Source organism: Falco cherrug, chromosome 6 (assembly GCF_023634085.1).
Source record: "Falco cherrug isolate bFalChe1 chromosome 6, bFalChe1.pri, whole genome shotgun sequence".
Lineage (NCBI taxonomy): Eukaryota > Metazoa > Chordata > Aves > Falconiformes > Falconidae > Falco > Falco cherrug.
The window spans coordinates 72938255-72966183 of record NC_073702.1 but is presented as its reverse complement, the minus strand read 5'-3'; the positions used below and the strand labels follow the sequence as shown (position 1 = coordinate 72966183).

The window sequence follows — 27929 nt, the reverse complement described above, 5'->3', positions numbered from 1 at the left end:
TCTCCAGGCCCCAGGCACAGAGCAGTTACAAGCCTGACCGACCTGTGGTTCCACAGATCCTCATTCTTGCCCTTCCTGAAGACGAGTTGCATTGCCCTTCCAGGGAAGTGAACCTCCCTGCTGGAATGTTTTCACTTTTAGGGGATGTCATGTACAACTGTGTCCCCTCTCCTTCCTGGGAGGACAGGAGCCAGGCAGAACCAAAAGGCATCCTCCAAAGGGGGGTGTCAGAGAAGGGCTTTGAAGTTGCCCCAGGTCCCTGGTAGGACCTCAGTTTTCTTGGACTAAGTTAACCCATCATAGATGAACCGAGACAGGTTCATCAGAGCTGACAAAGGGAGAATCAGAGCTCTGTGCAGTCGCAGGGTCATGATCTCCTGTGATGGGTGGGACTGCATTCCTCCAGTCCCTGCCTTGAGATTCAGGGAACCAAGAGATGGGGTAAGAGCAATTGCCACTGAAAACTGGGGCAAAAAAATTATTGAGGACCTCAGCCTGCTCCAGGTCAGTTGTCACTGGATCTCCTGTCTCATTTATAGGTGGGGTGCCATTTCTTTTGTCTTGATTTTCTGCCTAACATACCAATAATCAGAACCCTTCTTATTGTTCTTCACATCCCTTGCCAAATTTAGCTCCAGCTGTGCCTTAGCCTATCCTGATCTCATCCTTATGCTCCCAGGCAGTATTCCCAGATATTTCAATGAAGCGTGTCCCTGCTTCCAATGCCAATGCATTTTTTGACCAGGAGGTCCCTACTCAGCCATGCTGGTCTCCTGCCTTCCTTGCCTGGCTCCTTGCGCATGGGGTCGCTGTGGCAGCCGCTGCGTATGTGATGTCACCATTGCATCACAAACGTTGCCCCTATTTCAGCGGCCGACGGGGAGGTTCGAGCACCACTTTGCTCGTGGGCCAGCAAGAAGCTGGACAAGAGGGTGAAGAACACACCAGAGGTGGGAAGGAAAGCAAACATGCAGGTGGGAACGGGGTGCTTCGGTGTCACTCCAACATCTCCTACCCTCGCGGGAGGGGGATCTCGCCGGGTTTCTGGGCTTCCCCAGCTGACCCCTTTGCACATCCCCTCGTCACACAGAACCTCTTGAGGAGATGCTGGTGCTCCCTGTGCAAGATGGAGAAGTGGAAGCTGACGCTGGTGCTCTTCACCTTCAACATGAGCCTTTGGGCCTTCTGCAAGCTCATGCCGCCCTGCAACCTCAGCTTTCTGGCCGTCCTGAGTCTGGACATCTTCATGGCCTGGTGGCTCCTCAGCATGGACAAGGCAGGTGTCCGTCTTGGCCTGGCCCCAAACACTCCCTGGGCAGGGCTTAGCCCGGGACACAGCCCACCCCCGGGGTGCTCGGGATGGCCCCTTTTGGGAGGGAGCAGTGAACAGTGGCCATTGCCCACCCAGCCCAGGCCCCTGCTCTGGCAGGCACCGAGCCACCTGCGCTCGAGCACCAGGCTTGGGGCCAGGGACACTCCTGTCCCTGGAGCTCCAGTTACCCTTCCCAGCGTCCTTGTTTGCCGGGCAGGGGCCCTCCTGGCTGAGCCGAGGGAGACCCCCCGGCACTAACCCGGGCCTTGCTTTCTGGGGGCAGGGGACCTCTGTGGGGAAGAGCTCTTGGAGAAGCACGAGGAAGGAGCCGTCGGGCGAGCAGCCCCGTCCCAGAGCTGCGCCAGGCTGCGCAGCCGCTGGCGGCCAAGAGATGCCATCGGAGCCGGAGCACCTGCGACAGCTGCTCTTGCTCACTCTGCCTCCTGCCCTAGGAGACCGCGTGCCCTGGGAAGGTGTGCTGGACTCTACAGCGTGGCTTCAGAAGCCTGAGTAAGCAGAGCCCTTCCCTGCCAGGGGGGCAGCCCCCTCCGGGCACCCGGGGAACCCACTTGGGGGTCCCTCTGCCCCGTGCAGCTGCCACCTTGCCCCAGGGAGGCTGCGGGTGGGCAAGAGCAAGATCCAGCAGAGAGCCAGGGCCTGGGGTCGGCCGATCCCCACGAGGAGGCCGAGGAAGGGGTGGGGGGCCAAGGCAAGGGGGGGCGAGGGCCTGGGGAGGGCCAGGGCAACCCCCTGCGGGGAGGGCAGGTTTCCCCTGCTGACACCCACCATACCCCCTCCCACAGAGGTCACCGGTGGCCGCGGCGCCCCTCTCTGTCCTCAGCCCCTGGCCTGGGCTGGCCTTTTCTCCTCAGGATGGAGGGCACCCAGCCCCTCGCTCTGCTGGCCTGGGCTCGCCCCATGTCCCCAGGAGCCCACCTGAGCCACAGCATCCCAGAGATGGCTCCGGGCAGCTGGCAGCTCACCCAGCCGGTCAGGAGAAGGCAGAGGGAGGGTGCTGGCTCTGTCCTGTCCCACAACAGCCCCCACAGCCCAGCTGGTACCTTCCCCCACAGGCGGATGATGGTCCTTGGAGGAAAAGCGGGGGAAAGCAGCAGCAGCAGCGAGGAAGGAGCCTCTGCAAGGGAGCTCCCCGAGGAGGCGGGAGGCATGGCTCAAGGCGGGCCTCTCAGTGCTGACACCAGCTCAGAGCACCTCAGGAACTGGCCCTCCATCGGCAACATGCAGGAGCTCGCCAGATCCCTGATGGCGTCCCTGGACATCACCAAAATCTGCCGCAACCTGCTGGAAGAGCTGAAGAAAATGCGGCACAGCAGCACTTCAATCCCACCTCAAGCCTTTCAGGAAGAATATCGCGTCTGCCTGCAGTGCTGTCGATGCCTCATCAGCACCTGCCCGCACCACAGCGAGCCCGCGGCAGGACAGGACCTGCCCACGCTGGCCATCACCCTCCACAACACGGACATCCTGGTGCACGAGGAGGACCTGCAGCTGGACCTGCGGCTGCGCTTTGAGCTGGCCGTCGATGGGGAGCCGCCCTACGTGTGGGACACCACCCAGCGGCTCCCCGAAATAGCCCCTGAGAGGTGCTGCAAGAACTGCAACGCGCCTCTGCCCAGGAGCCCTGGGGACAGACGGAGCTCGCAGGCATCACACCCCGTCCTCAGGCCCCGGAGAACACAGAAGGGACAGAGGAGACGGGACAGGCAGGACGCAAGGGCTCCTGAGCGGGCAGAACGCAGTGACACCAGCAGCACGGACCTGCATCCGGATGGCCAGGAGGACCCTCTCCCCCCCGCGGTCCCCACGTCTGCCCCATCCCTGTCCTCTGCAGTCCTGGAGCCAGTCCCCACGAATGCCCTGTTCCTGTCCTCGGCAGACCTGGAGCCAGTCCCCACAAGTGCCCCGTCCATGTCCTCTGCGGTCCTGGAGGGGACGCAGAGTGTTGAGAAGCAGGCCCTGCCCCACACAGATCAGAGGGGCCTGCGGCAGAGGTCTGCTGTGCAGCGCGTCGTGCAGTCCTGGCAAATGCTGAAGGCCAGCATGCAGAGGAACATCGGGGATAAGGTGGATGAGCTGTTGGAGCCAGAGAGCCCGGAACCCAGCAGCACCACGGAAGGCAAGCAGAGGCTGACATTCAACCTCTTGTCTAAGGTCGACACACTCTTCCACGCTGCGGATTTGGAGGATTGAGGAGCACCGGCAAGAAAAGGTGGGATGGGAGAAGCGTCGGCAGAGCAAGCGCTGCACGGGAGGATGGGGATGGTCTGGGCTGCCTTGTGCAGCTCTCACAGCTGTGTCGTTCGGGAGGTGTTTCTGTAGGACAAGATACTGTGGTCTGGGAGCGTTGGGATGGCGGTGAGAGCTGCGATGGCCTTTCACCGATGCTTGATGTGGGCAAGAGGAGACGGCCCGCTGGGCACCCACCCAGTGCAGGTGGCAGATGATGGAGAGAAGTGCCTGGGGCTTCCCTGCCCAGCAGCTGCTCCTCACATTCCATGCTGTCCCCAGGTCATTGCTGCCTGCCTGCCTGCTGCTGTCCTGCCCAGAGGGGAAGGTAAAGCAGCCATCGGGGGACCAAGGATAAGAGAGGCCCTCAAGCGCCTTGTGCTCTGCTGGGATGGAGCAAAGATCATCCTGTCATCTCTGGAGGCCTCCAGCAGCAGAGAAGCCCAAAGAGCAGCCGTGAGCACTTTCCCCAGGAACGCGACACCTTGGCAGAGAGGTCGGCTGTGAAACTAAGCTTTTATTTGAATAAAGCAGCAGTGTCCTTCAAACGTCCACGAGAGCTCTTCATGTCTTGAATGAATGGGAGGGGGGGGGCAGTGACCTCCAGGGCTACGAGGGTGTCAGCGACAGTGCTGGCAGTAGGAACAGGCATTGAGGCAGCTCTGTGCCTCGTCCCCACCATGGGGGAGGCTGGCATGTCCCCAGCTGCCCCCACCAGCTTCATACCAGGTCCTTGCTTCATCCTCGTTTCAGACTGTCCCTCCAAGGAGCCTTTTGGGAGCACTCCTGTAGCTCCAGCCATGCAGCCCCAGTTGTCCTTCCCCTTCCCCTGGGGCCAGGGGCTGAGCTCCCCACCAGGGCACTGCCCATGGCCCCAGTGGGCACAGGGCTCTCAGACTGCCAGCCTGGGCAGTCCCGCAGTAGCCGGCTGGGCACCTCTGCCGGCCCCGGTGAGGGATGCACAGCCTCGGCATCGACACCATCCTCCAGCCCATTTCTCCGGGACTAAAGCTGCAACGGAGACCCACAGATGAGGCATGCAAAAAAGCAGCAGCAGCAGCAGCAGCAGCAGCGAGGCTTGAGTCTGCCAAGTCCCTTGAGGCTGCCAAAGGGCTGCAAGGAGAAGAAAGGCAGGGCGCACAGGGCACCCCCCTTTCCCCAGTCCAAGTGCTCCCCACCAGCAATGGGGCCCTCCTGGGCTTTGTTGGGGACTGGCACCCAGGGCCTGTGGGGATCCTGGCAGAGTGGAGACGTGCCTGGCACAGTAAGGCTGCTGGGCATGGGGTTCACAGCGGGAGGAACGGCTGAGGAGAGACTCTGCAACTTGCTGACGTCGTCCTGCTGATGGCATGGATGCAGGGCTGTCTTCTGCTGAGAAGTCACTTGTGCTTTGGCCATGCACCTGCAGCTTTGGAGAACGGGGAAGCTCCACTTGGCATGATCCCTCCTTCCCACCCCCTGGGCAGGCCACCTGGGGTCAGGGTGGGCTACCGAAAAACGTGGGCTTGCTCTTTCCTCCCGGTCTGGGCTGCTGGCTGCAGCAGCCTGTCATCTCCTGATCTTCCCCCCTTGCTTCACTTTGGTTCTGTGTGACTGGGCTCCAGCAGGTCTGGACCTCGGACCTGTGAAGCTGCTGAGCCAGCTCAGGATGGGGTCTCATTCCAGTTGCCCACCCCAGACCTAATCCCGGTCCCGAACCCGCCTTGGCGATCAAATTCTGTGCTGCCTCTGGCTGGGATGAAGTCAGCTTTCCTCCTGGCAGCCCATATAGTGCCGTGCCCTGGAGTTGTAGCTGGAGCGCTGCTGAGAGCGCAACGGTTTGGCTACCACTGAGTACTGGCTGGTACGCCAGTCCCGAGAGACTCTGGCAGGCGGCAGAAATGGGCTGACAGGAACTGCATGAAACCCAACAGGGCCAAGCGCCAAGTCCTGCACTTTGGGAGCAACAAGCCCAGCAGGTCGCGGGAGGGAGAGGAGGATAGAGCGCCTGAAGAGAGATGTATGGCAGGAGGATGGAGAACTGCTCTGGCAGGAGCTGAGAGAACAGCTGGCTCTTGTGAAGGAAAGTAAGGAAGATGAAGGCGGTGATGTAGCAGTGCCAAGGCGCCTGCAGGGCTCCGGAGCTGCGGAACTGCACCAGGGGTTTCTGCCCGGAGCTGCTGGTACACACGGCTGGGATGCGTACCCGGGCTCCGAGAGACAAGGACGAGCTCCTCTGCCCAGCGCAGTGTCTCTGGCTGCCCCGCGGCCGCAGCCCGGGCCTTCGTACCCACAGGGGCCGGGCCCGGGTGGGCTCCAGGGGTCCCTGCCCAGCCCCCCCGCCCCGCGGCGCGGTGACCGGCAGCGCGGGCTGCTGAGCCGGCCAGGCCCGGCGGCGCGGCGCGGCGCCGGCGGGACCCAGCGGCGTCTCACCGCGGCGCCGGTGACGGCAATCGGCCCCCTCGGCCCCCGCTCTACCGCCCCGGCCTCCGGGCCCGCGCCCGCCGCCAACCGCCACCCGCCCAGCGCAACGGCCGCGGCGGGCGCGCCCAGGGCGTTGCCAGGCGACGGCGGCGGGCGCGCGGCTCCGCGCATGCGCGGTGGCTCCGCTGCGGGCGGGCCGGGGCCGCGTGAGCCGGGGAGCGGGCCCGGGGCGGCGGCGCCGAGCGGGCGGGGCCCGGCCCCCAGCGACCCCGGCCCCCAGCGACCCCGGCCCCGAGCAGCGCGGCGCCGCCCGCCTCCGTGCGACGCGCCGGTGAGAAACGGGGCTCGTCCCCAGCGCCCCGGCTGCGGCGGCCTGCAGCCGCCCCGGCTCCTCAGCCAGAGCCGGGCTCGGGCCCGGGCCCTTCCCTGCCCCGCGGCGGCCCCGTGTCCGGGCCCCGCTCCCCAGAGCCCCTCGCTGGGCACCGGTGATCGGTGTTTGCCCAGCCCGGCACTGGGGTGCTGCCTCCGCCCCCGACTGGTGCCAGCTCCGGGTCCCTCACCCCAAAGTGCCCCCAGTCCTGAGCCCCCCCGGGCACCAGCACAGGTTCAGAGGCCATCCCCAGGGCTCCGAACATCCCCTGCCGCACACCAGCACCGAGGCCGGGACCCCGACCACAGAGTGGCGGGGGGCAGGGACCTGACCTGGCCTTGCCCAGCCTGCACAGGACCCAGGACCCCTCCCCAGACTGACCTTGGGTGAGGGACCGCCCTCAGTCCTGAACTAGTCAGGGACATTCCCCACTCCCTGCCACACGGCAGGAGGTCGCAGGCCACCTTTCCCAAGCCCAGCTCAGCCCAAAGCCAAAGACATCCCTGCCCTGTCCCCAGCCGGGCACCGGCGCAGCGATACCCCCTTCCCCGAGACGCTGCCCTGCCGCGGACCCTCTGCCCCCCCCGGACAAGATCAGCACCAGATCGGTGGTGTCCCGGACCAGGCCAGTGATGTTAACCAGCAACGGAGCACACCTCTCCCCAAAGCAGGACTGGACCGCGGTCCTCTGCCAAGCCTGTGCTGTCCCTCCAGGCCGGGTGGGATCAGACCATGCAGGGGCAGTACCCTGCCACCCTCTCCTGAGCTGGGGCTGGGTCCGGCTCCCCATCTTCCCCCAGGCTGGGGAAAACTGGGGCAGTAGCCACCATCTCCTCCCCAAGCTAAGAGTGAACCTCAACAAGGTGCCTGTGGACCCTGCCACCAACCCATGGGGTGCAACCACACCTCAGTCATTAGCATCCGCTCCCACCCCCGCAGGCACGTTTTCCCCTTCCTGGACCCAGAGCCTTGCCTTTAGGTCAGACTGATCCCAAGGAGCTCACATGGGATCAGTGCCAATGCTGAAGTGGCTCCAGGCAGAAGCTGGCTGTCCTCATGGCCAAGCAAGGGTCCCCCACAGTCACCTAAGGGCTTCCCTCAGATAGCCCCTGCCCCCTGCCCTCCTCCCTCCAGGAAGCAAACGGGGGCTGAGCCCCTCAGCTCTGTGCTGCAGCAGTAACCAGCCCCGGGCTGTACTCCCAGCTCCAGAAAGGGAACCCTGGACCCTGTTTTCCCTCAGGTTGGCTGTCCCAGCCTTTCCTGTCTTCTTTCTGTATCTGTGGGGTCCTCCTAGCCTGGGACAAAACCTACTGAGGGGAAAAAAGAGCAAAGTTTGCTGTGCTGAACTGACAGTCTGGGCTGGTATCCCAGATCCAAGAGCACCTCCGAGCATTAGGAAGATGGTGTGGTATAAAATGTTCTGTCTTTTACCCTCTTCTGCCCAGGGAGGCCCTTAGAGAAGATGCAGAGCTGAAGATGGCTGAGGAGGAGGAAGAACAGAGAATGAGCCACCAGCAGATTGAGGAGAGCAGGCAGGTACGGCATTAGGACAGGAAGGTCCTCTTGGGTCCTTGACCTCTAGACATTTGGCTTTACCCTTCTTTTAGTTTTGTGCAGTGCTTAGTGGCACGCAGCAGCATTTATGTGAGAAGCAGGAGGGACAGAAACTCCTCAGGACTGGGTAGAGCGTGATTCTTGGGCTGGATCCTGAGGATGTGATTTTGCTGTGACAAACAGCCCATGAACTGGAAGGATCTGGGACTGATGCTGTGCATACATACCCCTAGCCCCATCCACATGCACAGGGGATGCAAAACAAGAAGGTGCTCTGAGCCCTTTCCTCTTGATGCTGGGGCTTTCCAGGGGAGGGAGGACCTATGGGTGCATTGGGGTCCTTGCAGTGCTTTACCAGTCCTGCCGTAGCATTGGAAGACAGGGCTTATAGATCCACACAGGCACCTCTGCATGGGGATAGGAACCAGAGCCTGGACATGCATAGCAAGAGTTCCTCCAGTATCCCTCTCTCCAGAGGTCAGGTCTCTGGATGTGAGATGTTTATCACCTGCTTCACAGAGGCTGGCCAAGCTGCTCTTTGATGGCACGCAGATGGTGACAAATATCCAGGTGACTGCTGACTTGAGGGAAACACAGAGGAGAGCAGAGGAGGCAGAGCTGAAGCTGCAGAGGTAAGAGACTGTACAGTGGGGAGGAGCAGTGTAGATATTGGTGTGGCTTTCTGAGGACATCCTAGTGCTGGTCATCCAGGAACACTTAGAAGTTGGGGCTACACTGAATTTATGTTCACAAGGAAAATTCAGGCAAAGAAAGAGCCTCCAGGCCCCACCTACCACAGTTGAATCTTATCAGAGCTCTGCAGGTCAAGGCTGGTAGGCTGGTTGCTTCCCCAGGTGGCACTGCAGTACTGTGGATGTCTGGTTACTGATCTCCTCCAGACTCATCACATCTTCAGTTCCAAAGTGTGAGAAATGCAGCTGGTTCTTAGCTTTTTACCAGGAGCCTATGCCGTGTATACCCATGGTCTCCTTGCTCCAGAAACATAGGCACAGCTGCCCTTGCATTTGGCTTTCCTAGCAGGTTTCCTGAGCCTGGAGATGAGACCGTGGTAGAGAATGTGCTACTTGTGCTGAGAGGTGGCTCAGTAAATGGCCTGTTTACAGAGCTTGCCCTCTAGTCCTGGAGATAGGGGTAGTTATTGGCTATACCGTGGGAATGCGCCGGGACAGCCCCATCAGGCTGTGTGTGAGGAGTGGGAAGAACGTGAGGCTGTGCTGATTTGAGAAATTGGATATGAAGGTCTTTGCAGTCAGAGTGGTCAGATGCTGGGTGAGGGGCCACAGATGTAGAGATCTTCCTCCTTGGAGATACCGGGCACGCGCCTGGACAAGGCCCTATGCAACCTGCTCCGACATTGAAATTAATCCTGCTGTGATAAGGAGCCGGAGATTACCCAAAACTGTTTCAGCCTCGATTATTCTTTGACCCTCTCTGTGTGCCTTCCTGCTCCCCCAGAGGAGCTGGGCAGTCGCCTGGGGGGACTAGCTTTTTCAGCCCTGTCCCCAGGACTCGGAGATCCGCTAGGAAACACCGAGTCCTTGCTTAATCCCTTTAGAGGGCACTGTAAGAACAGTTTCTGGGAGGCTGGCTGCATCAGGTTGCATGTCCCTTGCTCGGCTGGGATTCCCACTGGGAATCTCCTTAAGGAGCCAGGTGCTGTGTCCAGGACCTGCCTGTAGAGCAGATTTTGGGGTGGCAAAGGTGGTGGCCGCTGTTCAGCCTGAGCCGAGGGCCATCTCCAGAGCATGTTGGATGGTTTGGGAGAGGAAAGAGTTTTGTAATATGGAACGCCAGCTGTTCAGTGCCCTTTGGCTTTAGGTGGAGTACAGTCTCCGGCCACGTTGGCTTCCAAGTCTAGATGTAGCTGGGAGGCTGCTGGGCAACACGTGTCCATCACCTTTTGCCCAGAGCCAGCTCGTGTGGCAGAAGGACTAGTGCTCTTTGCAAAGGTGACTGCTGCTTGAGCTGAGCTCTTCAGTCTTTTCTCCTCCAGCCAAGCGGTTGTTAGATCACTGGGCGAGGGCAAAGCTGGGGAAATACCTGCCTGAGGAGGAGGGCCTGCAGAATGCCGGCTCTGCCCTTGTTTGATGCTCTAACTGAACTTGCAAAAAAGCTGCTGTCCCACTGGTATCATGATGCCACTTTGAATTCACACTGGGTTGTGCAGGAAAGTGCTCCTGCAAGCATGAGGCACTGTACCATGCATGAAGCACTTGCTGCCCTGCCCCAACTCCCCATCTGCCATGTGCTCCTTACTGCCTGCAGGGTAGAGAAGCTGGAGAATGAAGCAGAGTCTAGCAGATGCAAGTTTGAGGAGATCACCTCCAGGTGGGCCTCGGCCAAGGAGATGACAATCCCGCAGGAGCTGTGGCAGCTGCTGAACCAACAGCAGCAGCAGTGCACGCTGCTTCTGGAGGAGAAGAACAAGCTCATCGGCAAACTGCAGCAGGTAGTGTGGGGACCAGGCAGGGACAACTGGGAAGGATGGGGGGTTTCAACTTCTGGAGGATGCTGTTCTAAAGCAACAGGCACCCCTCTGTCTGGCTTTTCAGTCATCCCTCTGTCTGGATCTTCAGTCCACCAGTACGCAGTACGTGGTAGGGATCTGTGTAGTCACAGTTGGTCTGGGTCAAAACATTCTTAACAATGTATACACGTATCTTAAGGCAAGTGCCAAGAGGATGGGGTCAGGTTCTTTTCAGAGGCGCCCAGTGATAAGACAAGGGGCAACGGGCACAAACTGCAGCACAGGGAGCTCCGTGGGGAGAGCAGGAAAAACTTCTTTCCCTTGAGGGTGCCGGAGCACGGGGACAGGCTGCCCAGAGAGGCTGCGCAGTCTCCTTCTCTGAAGATAGTCAGAACCCACCCGGACTCGATCATGTGCAACCTGCTGTAGGAGAACCTGCTTTAGCAGAGGGTTGGACTAGATCAGGGGTCCTCAAACTACAGCCTGCGGGCCGGATACACCCCCCAGGGTCCTCAATCCGGCCCCCGGTATTTACAGAACGCCCCCACCCCACCCCGGGGGTTGGGGGGAAACCAAGCAGCCGCAGATGACTGCCTGCCACTTCATCCGCGCGCCGGCCCCCTGGTTAAAAAGTTTGAGGACCCCTGGACTAGATGATCTGCAGAGGTCCCTTCCAACCCTAACCATTATGTTGTTTGGTGGAAACTGTGCCAGGAGCTGCAGTGCCAGTGTCCCAGTGTGGAAGATGAGATCGTGTGTCCTGGCACCAGTGTGCAAGGACGGGCACACAGGACACTGGTAGTAGTGAGACAAACTGGCAGGTACCAGATTGCACAGTAATAAAAAAAAGGAAAATGAGCAGGGGGTGTGTGGTGTTTTTGTAGAGGGAAGAAAACCTTCCCCACAGCAGGTTACTTGACCCCCAGAGAGAGAGTGGTGTGACTGCAGGCATGTCACCTCTCACTCCATCTCACTTGTACCTTTTGGCAGTGATGATCTGTCTCTCCTCCCATCTTGCCTCCTAACTACCTCTTGACTTTCTGGCTCTTTGGTCTCATCACCTCTTTGGAAAAGGCTGCATCTGGGTCTTACCCTTTCAGTTAGCTCCTGAGGATTCCTGGTCAAATACTTGTCTCTGATTTCAACATCTGCTCTCTTCCTCCAGGAACTGAAAAACAAGGATGAGCAATACATGCAGGCCATTAAGAAGCAGTCGGATGATATCCACCTGCTTTTGGAGAGAATGGAGGAACAGATCAGGATCATGCTGAAAACTTACCGTCACAAACTCCTGCAGATTGAGGTAGCCAGTTCATATGGTGAAGGAAAAGTCCAATGAGAGAACTTGCAGCCGCTTACCTCTCCATATGTATGGCATAAAGGCCTCAGGCCCATTGCACTGGCTGGATTGACTGCTGTCCAGAGCCGCAGGGCTGATGTCTTGGTCAGTGAGGCTGAAATCCAGCCGAGCAAGAGCACTGAATGGTGCTGAGTGCTGAAGGGCTGGTTTATACTGTGCTGTGAATGAGTGTGGTTCAGTGCAGAGCAACTTGGTGGCATGTGAAAGCTGTTGCTGCTTGATGGCTGGTTATGGGTCTCTCTAAAAGCCAGAAGGGAGCACTGTGTTTCTTTAACCTTACCTTCTGCAGAGCACAGAGTTCCACCTTGCAGATCAAACGTGTATGTGTTGCTGAGTGAGGGCATCTCTCCCCATTTAATGTCTCCTAAGGTGAAATCAGGTGGCTGGCTGATCAAGCTCCACTGATTACCCTTAGGCAATGATTTCCAGTGAACTCGCAGAGCTACCCCAGCACCCAGACCATCCCTCCCAGCTCTGGGTGGCCGATAGCAGCAGGCCCCACGGGGTCGCAGTATGAAATCTCTGCCAGTGGGGTTGTGACACTGAGAAGAGAGATCAGGCCAGTGTGTGTTTGACATGATGGTGAAGGGCTCTGTCTCCTTCACAGAAAGCTTTTGAGCTTGAACGGCGAGAGCTGCTGGACAGCAACAGGAGGAAGTGGGAGGAAGCCATCCAGGCCTGCAAGGCACAGGAGGTAAGGTCCATGTGAGATGTAGAATCATTTAGGTTAGAGAAGACCTCTAAGATCATCAAGCCCAACTGTTAACCCAGCAGTGCAAGCCCACCAGTAACCATGTCCCTAAGTGCCATGTCTACACGTCTTTTAAATCCCTCCAGGGATGGTGGTTCCACCACCTGCCTGGGCAGCCTGTGCCAGTGCTGGACAACCCTGTTGGTGAAGCAACTTTTTCTGACCTCCAGTCTAAATTTCCCCTGGCACAACTTGAGGCTGTTTCCTCTTGTCCTTTCTCTTGTTACCTGGGAGAAGAGACCGACCCCCACCTCACTCCAACCTCCTTTCAGGTAGCTGTAGAGAGCAAGAAAGTCTCCCCTGAGCTGCCTCTTCCTCAGACTAAAGAACCCTGATTCCCACAGCCGGTACTCATCAGAGCTGCGTTCCAGACCCTTCACCAGCTTTGTTGCAGTTCTCCAGCACCTCAGCGTCTGTCGCAGTGAGGGCCCAGGAGCCATGCTGCACTCCAGCTCTGGGCTGCCTTGAAAAACATGCATGCATGCAGGCAGCTGGTTCCTCAGGAGTATTGGGAGGCAAAAGGGTAGTTTTTCAGCCTGTTCTGCAAGGGAATTATCCGTGCATGAGCTTTCTTTGGGCTGGCCAAAGGAGCTGTGATCACAGGAGGAAGCTGTCACCATTGATGGGTGATGTTCTCCTTTTGCCTGTAGCTGGAATACCTGCATGCCCGTGTGAAGAAGGTGGAAGAGTTTGAGAAACAGCTGAATCAGCTGCGGGTACAGGATGAGGAGGAATATAACAGCATGAAGTTGCAGCTGGAGAATGATGTGCAGGTACAGAAAAGGCTGGTGTGTGCCATGTGGGGAGGCAGTGGATCAGATCTCCATGGGTTTTTCTGCGTGTAGCTGGCTCTGTGGAGCAGCTAGAGGGTATGAAAGCTACAGCTGGTCCCTGGTCACCTCAGCTCTTCAGCATGCACAGTCCAGCCCTGTGTCAACAGAGTGATGGAGCTGTTCTCTCCTCTCCATGGGTCCTGTACCACAGTGTCCATCTGTCTTTGGCTCTCAGAGGTCTGTAGCACATGAACTGTAGCTCTAGGACATATGAAGCACCTGGGAGGGTCAAGGTGTTTGCTTCTGGCACCATGATTGATAGGAGGATTGGATAGTGTGAATGTCCTGACACCACATAATTTCAGATCTGGTTCAGAACCCAGTTTCCTCCTTTGTCAGGGTCTCGGCCTAGGAAGTGTGAGCTTTTTCCTCTGACATCTATCCCCAGACCCATGATTTCTCTATGGATCATGAAGACCACTTGGTGTGAGAATTATCATGAGTTTGCCCTTACTGAGCTGGGAGGACATGTAGTGGAAGAGCACAGCCCTGGCACACAGCTGGCTGAACAACCACCAAGGGCTCTCACAGCAGATCCAAACCCCATAGCCAGGGCTTCCCTGAGTTACAGATACCTTTGTAGTGCACTGCATTCTCTGCAAGCAGCGGTGCCAACAAAGCAGTGCATCTGTGGCTCTCTGTAATCCTCCTGGTCCCCTGGATGACAGCCCTGGTGTTGGCCCTGGGCTGGCAGGTTTGGTTTTCCCCAGCATCATTTAGCCTCCTCATCTCAGCAGAGAGCCCCGCTGCCACTGACACCTTCCCCGCTAGTTGTTGTGTGTTGTTTCCTGGGCTGCATGGTGGGAACAGGACATTTTGCATTTGGACTTTAGTAAGATTCATTGTTTGTCCCATGGGATGTCCTTCTAGGAAGCCCAGGGAAATACAGGCTAGCGTTGCTCTCTAGAAGTTTTTGCACAACTGTGGGTGAAATACTACTGTTGCAAGGTCCCTGTCAGCCTGAAAGGGCATGTCCAGGGGGACAGTTCTGACTCTGTGGTTTCTTCACCTTCGTCTGGATAACCTGGAAGGTGACACAGAGTATGTGACTTTCCAGATGGCTCTGAGCCATTGGAGGGGGGAGGCAGCAGCGTGCTGGAGATCAAGGTTCACAGACAGCAATGCAGAGCTGTTGTGAAAACACACTCGCTGCCTTTAGCTGTAGTTGTGGGAAGGTTTATATGTAACACAGGCATGGTGATTACTCCTCTCCGTATCTCTGTGTCCTTGCCCAGGTTTGGCAGCGTGCTTGGGAACAGGGAAGAAGGTCTAGAACAAACCAAGCAGACAAATGACTGCTAAGAAAAGATTGAAAGGCTGGGATTGCTTAGACCAGGGAACAGATTTCTGTAGGGAGGTGACGAGTCTACAAACATGTACAATTCTGTATGATGCGGGAGGAGGATGACTTGTTCTTTGTGTCCACTGTAGATGCAAGAAAAAATCATGGAGCTGAGTTTTGGTAGGAAAGATTTAAATTGGCATTCAGATTTAGGGTTCACATTTCAAGCTAGCAGTGGCAGGGACTTGCTTGGTCGTTAGCTTGAGTGACTGTGCCCTTGGTTTGTTGCTCTGTGACACAGGGTTTTAGGAACACCTTGAATCAAAATCTGCTGGGACTGATTTGGTGAAGTTTTCCTTCTGTGGGGCAGAGGGATGAATCAGATGTCCTCCTGGTTCCCTTTAGCACTGCAGTTGCGCAACTCTAGAGCACAGACTTCACCCTTCCAGTTCAGGGAGAGTAAGAAAAAAGAATTTGGAAATACCTCTTTTCCTGACTGACCTGTGATATCATTCTCCTGAGGTATCCCTGGAGCAGGAGCTTAGCCAAGACCTTAATGATGAAGTCTACAGTTTGGGGGTTATTGAGTACTCCCCGGTTTTACTAGACGGGAATCAGCATTTTAAGCACAGGGTTTGAGCCATGGCTTTCCTCCATCTGCTTTAAGAAGAAGGTCCCTTGGCCCTGCTGGGATTTACCTGCATCTTTTCTTCAGCTGAGCTTTGATCTTAGCCAGGTGGGACTGCTTCTGGGTGTCTTCCCAGGTGGTTTGTACACTCTCTGTTGTACATAGGGCTACCTAGGAGAGCTCTGAGCCAGCTAACTCGGGTACCAGTGTCTTCCCCACTTCTAGCCTACAGCTCAGGGCTCTTTACCTGCCCCCAAAGATCCCCCTGGCCTGAGAGCAATCCTGAGCCCCTGACAGAGACCCCACTGGCTCTCTCTGCTGTGCAGATTCCTGTGAACAATCAAGCCTGTAGCTGCTGCTGTAATTTGGGGCCATGCAGCATTGTAATGCCAATCACTTCCTATCACAGAAGAAATCTTTATAGGCCTCACCAGCAAAGCACTGTGTTATGAGTTTTTGTCAGTATCAGGTTTCTGCCTCCTTTTGCACACGGAAAACACTTACACTAATGAATTAAACCATAGGGCCCGGGAAGTGGCTTCTCCTTTCCCTCAGCTGTCAAGCACATGGTATGCTGGGAAGCTGGCAGATGTCTCCATTGCAAATGTCTCCTCCATTGCAGCTGCGGAGCAAAGGAGAGAACTCTCTGCCTCTGCTGTCCCGCAGGCTACGCAGCAAGATGCTGCCATCACAAATGCTTCGGTTATTTGTTTTGTCTGCTTTCTTTAAGAGCTGGAGTTGGTGTGGTCACTCTATGTGTCCCTTCCTCCAGCTCACCAGATAACTTCTGAGCCTCTTGGTTAATTCACGGATGTGCAATTCCTAAAACTGACATGAAAATCAGCAGCTATGTTGAGGAGAGAGGCCAAAATTAGTGCCCCACTGAGTGAAAGTTGGGTACAACTTTGGTCTGTTCTCCCTTGCCCAGACATGACCCTGTAGCATGCACCGATGGACAACATCTCCGTCGCTCACCCATGAGTGATGCCATGTGGCCAGGGGTTAGCTGTGAAAATGTGCATGGAGAGATGGGGTTTGGAGATGCAGGATCAGTAGGATCCGGGCTTCAGTGTGGCCTTTGCTCAAAGCAGGGCTTGTTTTCCTGTTTTTTGAAATGCCAGAACCTGGAGAAGCAGCTCCAGCAGATGAGAGCCGTCTATCAGCTGAAGCAGGAGAAGCTGGAGTACAGCCTTCAAGTGCTTAAGAAGCGGGACAAGGAGAACACCATCATCACATGTCAGCAGAAGAGGAAGCTCAACCGGTAAAAACTCATCCCTGGAAGATGGGCTCTGCCTTACTTGCCATCACCACCCATATGTTGTTCTTTGTGGAGCTCATCACCTAGAGCAGGCCAGTGAGCTGTGTCCCAGCCCATCCCTGGGCAGGGCCATCGCCAGAGCACTTTGAAGAGGCTGGCCATGGCCAAGCAGTGCCAGCTGCATCAGGGTTGATCGGGCCCTGGCACTGAGGAGTCACTAGTAGATAAGCAGCCCCAAGTGCCAAAGCCTTCATGCATGCTGGGTATGCCTGAAGGTGCCTCTTTGGGAGTACCCAGCTTTGCTGTCCTTCCTCAGGCTCCACAGCTTGCTCAATAACCTGAGAACAAAACTGGCCAAACAAGAGAAGCAGTTCAGAGAGGAGAACCAGAGCCTGGCAGCCAACTGCGAGCACATCACAGGGCAGTGCAAGGAGGTGCAGAGGAGGATGAGGTGGGGTGTGCACGGGCATCTGCCCACGATGAAGCCTCGGAGCACCTAAGTGAGGTGCAGGGGGAGCTGGCTTGTCATTTTGAGGCATGGAGCCTACTTCCATGGACCATCTCCCTTCTGCACAGGCACTTTGCTGTCCGTGATGCTGAGAAGTTCACAGAGGTCTGGCTTATGAACGAGGAGGAAGCCAAAGGGCTGATGCGGAAAGCCCTCAATGCGGATCGCATCATTCACACCCAGCAGCTGGGGCTGCCCTGGGAAGAGCCTTGTTACTGGTTCCTGAATAATGTTGGCCCTCTTGGGCATTACGAGGAGAAGAGGTTGGCAACGAAGCTGGCTGCAGAGGTCCTGACAGGTGGGATGCACAGCCTTGTCACACTTTTGGCACTGGGAGACCCTCACCTTCCTCCATAACAGCCCCGCCTGTCACTCCTTCCCTTGCCATTGCAAGGTGGGACCTTAGAGGGATGACACTGCGAGCCCAGGCAGGGGCTGTCCCTAGCCCTGAGCTGGCTCATGCCAAGCCAGCTTGGGGTTCTTTGCACTGTCCTTTGCCCAGTGCTCCCAGTTCCAAACAAGCTGACCAAGAGCCAGCACGTGTCCCGAGATCCTGGGGGTGCTTTGCAGGTTGCAGGGAAATTGTGGTTGCCCTGCTGACCCCTGCAGCAATGTGACGGGGGAGCACAGCCTGCAGAGCACAGTTTAAGCAAAGGCATTTGCTCACCCTTCGTGTTTCAGGAAGCAGCTCTGGGGGACAGGAGGAGGAAAGGAGAGAGAAGGGGAGGGAAGAAGTGGACAGCGGAAAAGGAGAAACAGAAAACACAGTGAAGGCTGAGGGTAGAGTCACACCTCTGCGAAATATTTCCAAGAAGACTGCCAAGAGGATCCTGGAGCTCGTGAGCGACGAATGGGTGCGTGATGATGTAGCACATGCTTTGATCAGGGAGCAGGCATACTGTGCCCTGGTGATTCCAGCTTGCAGTGGATCTCTTCCAAGCTCCATGTCTTGGGGTGAAGGCTCCTGCTGCTCTGCCCAGCAGCCTGTTGTCAGAGAGCTGCCCCAGGGGCTGTGAGAGGATCCCCAAGTCTTTCCACTGTGCGTGGCACATATACAATGCTAATAAAAGGTATTGGCAGGCATGGCCCCAATGTCCCCATCCGCAGCTCCCCAGGCTAGAATAAGCACAGGCAAACCTGCTGCATCTAATGCTCCAGGCTGTTCCCCATCTCCAGGGACAGTCAGCAAGAGCTTCAGGTCATGATGTCCTTTTGGCATCACCGTGTTGACAACTGTGATCTTCTCTGTCTGCTGGGTGGCTCTTCCAGCCTCATGGTGCCCAGCTGCTGCCCCTCCATAGCACGGTGTGGGCAGGGACAGAGACGCTCGCTATTTCTCTGCACTCTCTTCTCTGCATGTCTCCCAAGGGTTTCCTCATCAAAGGCAAGCAGCTGAGGCCCCTGCACACGCTGGGGAGGCATGAGCGTGCCCTCGTGAAGCTCGACTCCATCTTTGCGGTGAGTTGTGGCTTGGCACAGCGGGGGCTGCAGGAAAGGCTGGTGGTCACGAGGGAAAGCTTTCTGCCCCGTGTCCATGCAGTGCAGGACTGAACCACCCCAGAGAAGTGCAGTTGAGCTGCTGGGGGGGAGACTAGGGCAGCAAGGGAAGGGGAGCATTGCCAGAGGGTGTGAAGCACTGTGGCCAGTTGCTTCTCAGCTCAAGGCCATCCTGCTGATGAATTAACATTCCCAGGGCCTGTCCAGCCTGTTCTCAGACTCTCCGAGCCACAGATACCCCCGGCTGTCCCACGTGAACCACTTCTTTCCACCTGCTCCTGCCTTGCACGGCATCGCTAGAGAGGCACCCTCTACTCCTGAGAAATGCTCTTCATTTCACTCGCCCTCCCGTGATGTCTTTGGGGGACACTAACATGGTTCCTCTGCTCTCCAGGCCCTCGAAATCGACAGTGAGGATGAGCTGTACCAGCTGATGGATTTTTTCCTGAAGTACAAAACCCAGGAGGTGGCTGTAAGCCAGGTGGGACCAGCAGGCACAGCGGTGGAGACAGCCTAGCAGAGGTCGAGGGAAGGGGTAGTAGAACATCTGCTGAACAGCTGGGGAGGGCAGAGAGGGGGACCAGTGCGTTGGCCCTGAAATGTTTCCCTGTGACCAGAAAATGGAGGTGAGCATGCCAGGGCTGAGGGGTTGTAATCTACTTCTGTCAGGGCTGAACAGAGGCTCTTGCACATTAATTTTTGCTTCAGCTGCCTAAATTTGCCAAGGGACAAGGCTGCAGGCAGCTGGAAGCTCCCAAGGGGAAGGTAGCTCCTGGGGAGGAGGAGGGGATGGAAGGCACAGTGCCCAGCTTGCTGGCCTTCCCTCCAGAGCCGGGGCAGCCCAGGTGGAGAAGATGTCACGGATCCGGCTGAGGACAGAGAGGACGGTGAATCTGGTGCCCAGAGGGACGAGCTCAAATCCCCTTGGAGTTTGCTGGGCTCCCTTCCGTCTGTGTACATCCACACTGATGACGTCCTAAAGATCCTGAAAGCATTTGTGCAAGATTTCGACAAGCTGAGGTAGGACTAGGGGCAGAGTGGGGCAGTTGTCCCTGGGAGGGGGCCAGGCTGGGGGACAGAGGAGGTTATTGGGGTGTGCAGGTGGCTGCCCTGGCTGGAGCGAGAGCTTCCCCTGCCTGCCCTGCAAGATTACAGAGGGATGAGGAGGGTCCCACCAGGGCAAGGGGGTACAGACAGCGCCTGAGTGAGGGATGGCTGGTGACAGCCAGGCAGGAGATGACCAGCAGCCCAGGGAGGGAAGCAAAGCCATGGGGCAGGCAGGTACCAGCTGTGGGGTTGTGGTCATCGGTGTGATGATGGCAATGGTGCTCAGTGCAGCTGAGGGGTACGGGGCTGTTTGTCAGCCCTGAAGAGCTGAGGCCCAGGGCTTTGTTCTCTGTCCCCCAGGGAGGACGGATCGGTAAAGGAGGTGCCACAGGTCCGGGACAGCTCCAAGGATGGGGAGTACTGGGAAGCCCTGGCACATGTTATCCCTGAGCCAACACTAAAGCTGTGGGATGCGCTGGCAGTGGCGCTGGAGGAATACTAGTGAGTGACTGGCAGTGCTGTTGGGGACAGGGCAGGCTGGTGGCATGGCTGGGGGAACCAAGTGGCCATGTCAACCCTCTGCCCTCCTTGCCCAGTGAGGTGCTCATGCGGAGGGCCAGCCTGCTCGCTGAAGCAGCTGTCCTGCGGCAGCAGAACTCGGAGCTGTGCCTGCTGCTGGAGGAGTATGTCAGCGCCGGGGTGAGTGGCAGCATCCTCCTCCCCTGGGCTCTGGGGACACCCCGCCATGTGTGCCCCACGCAGAGGTCTCAGACACGGGAGCCACTGCCTGGCACCCATTGCTGGCAGGCTCAGGGTGCTTCTCCCCGCAGGTGAAGAGCAAGTTGCGCTCCCCTCCCACACAGCAGGTGGACCTGAAGCTGTCCTGCCCCAAGGAAGTGCGGTGAGTGCCCAGGGCCAGGGCATGGCTTTGCTCTGCTCTGAGCTGAAGCTGCGGCTGGAATCAGGGCATCCCGACAGGCACTAATAAACCCTTCCCAAACCTGGGCTGTGAGCGTGTGTGTGGCCTGCCAGGGGCAGCCGTCTTGGCCCTGAAGGCGCTGGGGAGCTGCAGCCAAGCGCCCCCCCCAGTCCAGGGGACTCGTGGTGCTGGAGGAAAGCATTTCCCCATGAAGCAAAGCCATGTGCTCCGAGTCCTCCCTTCCCTCCGCAGAGCCGAAGCCAGGCCGGACCCTCCACCTCCCGCAGCTCAGCATCCCCACCACCTGTAGGTGTCCTGGCTTTGGGAGAGCCCTGGTTTTACACCTTATTCCCCACTTTTCCTTTTGTTGCCCCAGAATCTTTTCTCCCCTCAGATTCCTCCCAAACAAAGCCAACACGCTTCCAATTCCTTTTCCCTCATTGTTCCCAGTACTGCTACATCTGCATGCACCTAAACTCTTTGTTCCTAAGGCAATAGCAGCCCAAAGCCGTGCTACTGGCACAACTCTTGCCAGGAGGGCCGCGTTACATCCCTGACTCCCTTCCACTGCTCTGGGTCACACCCGTTGTATCTCATTCCCAGTACAGGCTTCCTGGCCAGCTTGACTCCCTGGCCTCACACGGGCGCCACTTGAGTGATTTCTCATACCACAGCAGGGTAACACGGGTTGGTTTTTTGCTCGCTGCTTCTCTGGGCCCTTGAATAATTTTGATTTTTCTCCTGGTTCCCACCGGGGGATTCAGCCAGCTGGGAGGGCTGGCGATCCTGTGGAACGGCTTGCTGGCTGTAAGCCGGGGTGCAGCAGGATCCACAGGGCAGAAATGCAAACCAAAACGCCAGGATTGAGAGGGTGGCAGGCAGGGAAAGGGTTTCGGGGCGGGGAAGGCGGGGACGGGCACACTGCCTGGGACAGGGGCCCCCGGGACTGCCGAGGCATCGGCTCCCGGAGCTGGGGGATGCCCCGGAGCACCGCTCCCGGCAGACGGGAGCCAGCAGCATCCAGCTCCCGCAGGGGAAGGGGAGCAGGCGGCTATCAGAGATCCCAGCCCCACGGCGGGGGTCGGGAGGGCCCTAAACCCGCCGCCCCACGGGCCGGGGGCTGGGGAAGTGCCCCCAGGAGCAGCAGGAGGGCTGGAGCCGGGCGGGCAGAGCCACCGCAGCGGCGGCGGTGGGCGGGGCCGAGCCCGGCCGAGGCCCCCGCCCCCCAACTCGCCCCGCCCCGCCCCAACGGCCGCCGCGGCCGCCGTCAGCACCGGACGAGGCGCGGCCGCAGGACGCCGCAGATGCCGCCCCGGGTCCCTCGCCGCCGGGGCCGCCAGCCGGCCCCGGCCAGGTAGGGCCCTGCCCGCTCCCCCGGGGCACGGGGGGCGCAGCGTGGAGCGGGCACTGGAGCAGCGCCCAGCATGGGGCACCGGGGCTGCCTCGGGCGGGGAGTCCGTGCAGCCGAGCAGAACCCCGAGGATGGGGGTCCCGGCCCTAGAGCCGAGGGAGAGGCGCGGGGATCCCGGTCCGGAGCAGAGCCCTGGGGGTGGGGGTCCGGGGGAGAGCCGCGGGGGTTCCGGTTCGGGAGCGGGGGGAGAGCCGCGGGGGTCCCGGGTCTGGGGGCCGGAGCAGAGCCCTGGCGGTGGGGGTCCGGGGGAGAACAGCGGGGGTCTCGAGTCGGGGGGGAGGCGCGGGGGTCCCGGTCCGGAGAAGAGCCCTGGGGGTGGGGGTCCGCGGGGAGGCACGGGGGTCCTGGGGCTGGGGCAGAGCTGCGGGGGTTCCAGTCCGGAGCAGAGCCCTGGGGGTGGGGGTCCCGGCCGCAGGGGAGAGCCTTGGGGGTCCTGGTCCGGGGCCCAGAGCAGAGTCCTGGGGTGGGGGTCTGGGGAAGAGCCACGGGGCTCCAGCCCCCAGGGAATCAGCCAGACCCCGCATGGGGTTTGTCCCGCCACCCGGACCCCCAGCTTGGGGGCGGCCCCTGCCTGGCCCAGACCCCCACCCACCCTTGGCAGCAGCCAGTGACCCGGGACCGGGTCAGGCATGGGGGTGCCAACCTGGGGAGGGGGCTGCGGGGGGGAGTCACGGGCAGGGAACCGACTGCATCGGGAACGGGGCTGTTTCTGCAGCTCGGGCTCCCAGACAGCCCCGCTCTGGTCTCCCTCTCTCCATCCCTTCTCCCCCAGCGCCATGGAGAATGGAGCCAGCAGCCTGGTGACCTCATCCTCCACGGCCACCTTCAAGGAAGAACTGCTGTGCCCCATTTGCTATGAGCCTTTCCGGGAAGCCGTGACACTTCCCTGTGGCCACAACTTCTGCAAAGATTGTGTGAGCCGTTCCTGGGAGCACCGGCACCACCTGTGCCCTGTTTGCAAGGAGGCCTCCTACGACAATGACCTTCGCGTCAACCACACGCTCAACAATCTGGTGGAGATGGTCCTCCAGGAGGAAGGGCAACGGCAAGGTCCGGTGGCCGCCCTCTGTCCCCTGCATCAGAAAGAAGCCACGCTCTTCTGCCTGGAGGATAAGGAGCTGGCGTGCTGTGTCTGCCAGAGCTGCAGGCAGCATGAAGGGCACAAGATGCGGCCGGTGCAGGAGGTGGCAGCCAACTGCAGGGTGAGGGATGCTCCAGAAAACGGAGGGGGACCACTAGCACGGAGAGGCAGCCCAGCATCTGGAGGTGTGCAGCTGGCGCACGCCCTGCCACAAACTTGCCGGCACACGGCTCTGGCTCGTGCGTGGCATGCTTATACCCGCCGGTGTGCCAGGAGGAAGGGTGAAGCCACCACGCTGCGAGGGTGGGTCCCTGCAGCGTTGCTGGCCCATGCTCTCCCTGCCTACTAATTACCCGGTGCCACCCTGTCCCCTGGGACATGGCGGTTTGCCCTGTGGGAAATGGGAACAGGGTGATGCTCCAAGGGGTTTAGAGAGTGGCCCCATCCCCGCATTTCCTTGGCTTGTTCCTTCTCAGCTGGGCTCCATCCAGCCATGCGGGTTCTTAGAGCAGCACCTCGTGGCTGGGAGCATGGTTGGGATGGGGGTTGCACAATTCCCCCGGCCAGGGAGGGATGTGGAATGGGGAGGCAGCCCTGAGCCCTGCGGGGGCAGGATGGGTCATGGCTGTGTGAGGAGGAGGAGGAGACTGGCTCTGTCCGGTGGCTGGGCAGGGTGCCAGGATCTTCTGTGTTTCCCGGCCAGGAAAGCAGCGTGGCTGCTCTGACTCAGCCTGCAGGGATGAGCCAGATTTCAAATGTCGCGGGGCAGGCGCTGGGCGGCTGTTTGGCAAGGCTTGGCAGGGTGGCAGGGTACCCCCCATGCTGAGCCTCCCTGGGTGTGGGCCGGTGGCTGCTGGCAGCACCGAGGCAGGCAGGAACTTGAAGGTGCGTCACTAAAAGGGCTTCAAAACAGAGAGGAGGATTCACCGCAGAGGAAAGCTCCTCTGCCTCACTGCTTAGGGGCAGCGTGTCTGCACAGCTCAGTGCGGAGCTGGCTGCGTGCAGCGCCGGCAGACCTTGGCTGCAGGAGAGGAAAGGGTGGGCTGAGCAAGGATCCTGCTTAACCTCGCCCTGCTGGCTTTGGGGCTCCTGTCTTTCCACGCTGGAAACGTTGGGCATAGGCTTGGGGAGGCTCTGAAGGTGTCTCATCCCTGCAGGCCAAGCTGAAGAACATGGAGACCTCCCTGCGGGATAAGGCGAAGGATTTTGGAGCTGTGCATCGGTCCTATGAGGCCATCTTGGGACACAACGAGGTGCGTGATCCATCCTGCCAGGGACACAATGGGCCTGATCCTGACACATGTGTGCACAGGTGTGCAAAGTCATGCATGTGCCCTGGGCAGGGGGCAGGAATGCAGCTGGCTCCGGGACGGAGCGCTGCACCCAGCCTGGGCTGCTCCATCCCTGGGTGAGGAGGATGGTGCTGAGGGGAGGAAGGACTCAGATAGGGAATCGGGGACTGGCATGATGGGACTGTGCCTGCCGTGGATTTTGGGAGGGCAGCATGGTCCCCGTGGGTGCCCAGCAAATCCCTGAGCACTGGAGCTGGTTGGAGGGCTCCAGAGGAGCGTTTAGGGGGAGGGCAGGGGCAGCCCAGGGCAGCTGGGGGCTCCAGAAGGAGGTGGTGACAACCCCACGTGGGGCAGGTGGAAGCGGTGCGGCTGGAGGCGCGGATCAAGAGGGAGTTTGAGAAGCTGCACGAGTTTCTGCGGGGCGAGGAGAGGGCACTGCTGGCCCGGCTGCAGGAGGAGTCATGGCGCAAGCGCAGCTTCATCGAGGACAAGATGAACCAACTGACGGAGGAGAGCCGAGCCCTCCTCGACGAAGCCCACCGGCTTGAGGCAGACCTCGAGGGGGATGACTGCACCTTGCTCCTGGTAAAGCCCTGCTGGGGTGCTGCCCTGTGCCCTGCAGGGTGTCACTCTTGCTGTGGCACCCTTCTGCCTCTGCTGGGGTGCGAGCAGGGTGCTGGGTAATCCTTTTTGCAAGCCCCTGTGAGCCCTTACAAGTGGAGGGTCTGATTCTTGGTCTCTCCTTCTCTTCCAGAGTCACAAGACCCGCAAGCACAGGTAAGTCCCAGTCCCCACTGCGTCCCCTGCCCAGTGACACAGGGTGCTCAGGGTGGCTGAGTCTCCACATCCCCTCCCTGGGGCTGAACAGGGTCTTCTGCCTGGCTGCAGTCAGGTCTCTGCCCCGGGTGAGTGCCCGTACCCATGTCCCCTCCAGGTCTGGGTGCTCTGGCAGAAGAAGGTGCTGGGGGTCCCCAAGGCCAGGCAGCACCCCTGGGTGCCTCTAAGTGGGATAGGGGGGGCACACACGCAGACACAAAGCAGTGTTTCAGGTCTTGGGGGAAGCATTAAAACCCTGATGGTCAAGGAGATTTGGTGCTGGGACCCTCCTGGGGTGAGAGCAAAGTTTGGCAGATGTGGGGTGCTGGTGGGGAAGCTCCTGCCGAAACACAGGGTGCCAGGAGACCCAGCCCAGTCCCTTCCTCCGTCCTTGACCCATCTCCATTCTCTGGCCCTGCCCTAGGATTGCCTGCACGGCTGAGGAGCCGGAGGCTGTGCCTTTGGGGATGCTGCTTGATGTTTCCAAGTACCTGGGCTCTCTGCAGTACAATGTTTGGAAGAAAATGCTGGACATCATCACCGTAGGTGAGGTGCTGGGTACTCCCTGCAAAGGGTGGTTGTCCCCGGGCTAAAGCAGCCTTTGCCTGCAGCAGCCCCAGGGGTGGTGGATGCTGGAGAGGAGCGTGGAGTAGCCATGCCCACAGCTGATGACCCTGGGGAGTGAGGTTGGAGAGCAAAAAGGGTACTCTGGGGCACTTGCACCCCAAAAGGGAAGCCTTGGAAGGTGCATGTCTGCATGGTGAGCTGGATTAGGGGTGGGTGGATGGATGGATACCTGCAAGGCTGTGTTCCCCCCATAAGCTCTTTCCTGCAGCCAGCTGGCTCCTAACACACGTGTTCCCACCACAGTCCCCTTCAGCTTCGACCCCAATTCTGCAGCGGGCTGGCTCTCGGTGTCCGAGGACCTCACCAGCATCACCAATGGGGGCTACGAGCTGCGGGTGGAGAACCCTGACCGCTTCACCTCGGCCCCCTGCATCCTGGGCTCCTGTGGCTTCTCCACTGGCTTCCACACCTGGGAGGTGGACCTGGGCAGCATCATGAACTGGCGGGTGGGGGTGGCCCAGCGGCGTGGTGGCACCCACTGGACCTTCCACCACGATGCTCGCTCCGGCTTCTGGTACATCTACCGCCTGCCTGGGAAGGATGGTGAGACGTGCCGAGCATCCAACGCAGCACGTTCAGAGGCAGCACCAGGCAACCTGAGACGAATCCGGGTGGAGCTGGACTGCGATGAAGGGGAGCTCTCCTTCTACGATGCCGACCGCAAGACCCACATCTACACGTTCCATGAGAAGTTCAGTGGCACTGTCTTCCCCTACTTCTACGTGGGAGGTACACCCGTGGGGATGCTGCCTGAGGCGCTCCGCATCTGTCCTCTCCAGGTCCGCATCTGCGAGGATGTCCCTGTCTAGTAGCCACCATCTCCTGCTGCCAGCACCACTTCTGCCTGCCTTTGGGGTTCTCCAGGTGCTTTTTCATCTTTCCTCAGGAAAAAGAAAAAAAAGAAAAAAGGGAAGAAAGAAAGAATATGTGTATTTTCTGCCTCTTTTTAAAAATTCGTTAATAAAGATTTTGTATTTCTGGTATAGCACTGCATCTCTCTGTGCCCAAGTCCTTTCTCTGTGACAAGCTCCTTTCGTGACCCTCTCCACCATGCATCAAAGCTGGGAAGGCTTCAGGAAGAAGGTATCTCCCTGCTGGGGGTGCTGTAAATAGTAAATTAAACCATCTGGGGCCTTTTCAAGCTTTTACAAGTGCTGCAGCTTGCAGTGCTCCAAGTTTCCCTGCTGTGGGCGAAGTGGGGGACAGTGGCCCTTGCCCCGGCACCTTGGGACAGGAAAATCCCATGCTCCTTGGCTGGATGCAGACAGAAGCATGTGTTCCCCCTCAACAAGAACAACCTTTCCCGGGGACACCCTTGAGAGTAATGACCCATTTCCTCTGGCCCTTCTCCCCGTGACTTCACCTCCCTGAGGGGCTTTTCCATAAATCTCCAGCTCTGGGAGTCAGGTGATGATGTGTTGCTGGTATTTGGAGGTGGAAGAGGCTTAGAGGTGGGCTGGGGAGGGAGACAAAAAGCACCCTCTGCACCCCTGTGCTGGGTCTGGCCTGGCATTCGTTGTGTCAAAAAGGCTTTTCCCCCCACCCTGGTGAGCCCTTGGGCTTTAAAGGTCCTGCCCTGGGGAAAGGGAGGGTGCCCAGCCGGCCTCGATTCCCAGGGGCAGCCTGGCTGGCGGGGACCTTGCTGGCAGGATTGCTGACATTAATGAGTGGTTTCCATGGTTTCTCATAATTTGCATAGGATGCTCCTTAGGAACAAGATCTGGTGACTGAAAAACAAGAGGGAGATGTTGGAGGCGTGCAGTGTGGGGGCGACCCCGGGGGTCCTCTGCCTGCCTGACGTTGCCTGATGTTACCTGTTTCCAACTGAGCATCCCTGGGTACAGGAAAGGAGGAAAATGGGCACGAGCATCCCATCTCCTTCCCTTACACCATACCCCAGCACAGCCCGAAACCCCCAAAAAAGCTGGCACTGCCTGGAAATCTGGTGTCCCAAGGGCAATTTAGGCACAAGTAAGGCATTATATGGGAGCAATAAAGAGCCGGTGAACCAATGTGAGTTGCTGGGGCTGGAGCAGGATGAGGCGTTTCTCTTTGTCAGGCCCAAAGACAATGTTTCCCTCCCATGGCTGTGAGTGCCAGCGCAGGTGCCTGGCCTACAAATGGCAATGCAGGTTACACGAAGCATCACTTTGGATGGCACAACTGAAACATTTTGCCTTTTTTCCAAATCATTTGGTGAAAAATCGGTTTGCAGGAAACAATGTGACTTCAGGAACTGGTTGGC

The 27929-nt window shown here is 58.7% G+C and overlaps 2 protein-coding genes across 2 annotated transcripts; both read left to right on the top strand.

Moving 5' to 3' along the window:
* Positions 1-5458: 5458 nt before the first annotated feature.
* On the top strand, positions 5459-20543 carry DRC1 (dynein regulatory complex subunit 1). The gene is made up of 18 exons (XM_055714914.1): positions 5459-5558; positions 6065-6293; positions 7778-7868; positions 8406-8518; positions 10173-10356; positions 11540-11677; positions 12342-12428; positions 13136-13258; positions 16350-16489; positions 16803-16937; positions 17063-17292; positions 17676-17848; positions 18363-18452; positions 18886-18972; positions 19321-19511; positions 19899-20039; positions 20135-20237; positions 20369-20543. The coding sequence occupies exons 1-18, from the start codon at positions 5459-5461 to the stop codon at positions 20441-20443; spliced, it is 2430 nt and encodes an 809-aa protein (XP_055570889.1). The 3' UTR covers positions 20444-20543.
* A 1134-nt stretch (positions 20544-21677) lies between these two features.
* On the top strand, positions 21678-26672 carry TRIM35 (tripartite motif containing 35). The gene is made up of 7 exons (XM_055714741.1): positions 21678-21811; positions 22641-23070; positions 24107-24202; positions 24596-24826; positions 24996-25018; positions 25482-25603; positions 25928-26672. Exons 1-7 carry the CDS (start codon positions 21762-21764, stop codon positions 26491-26493), a joined length of 1518 nt encoding a protein of 505 aa, XP_055570716.1. The 5' UTR covers positions 21678-21761; the 3' UTR covers positions 26494-26672.
* Positions 26673-27929: the final 1257 nt, after the last annotated feature.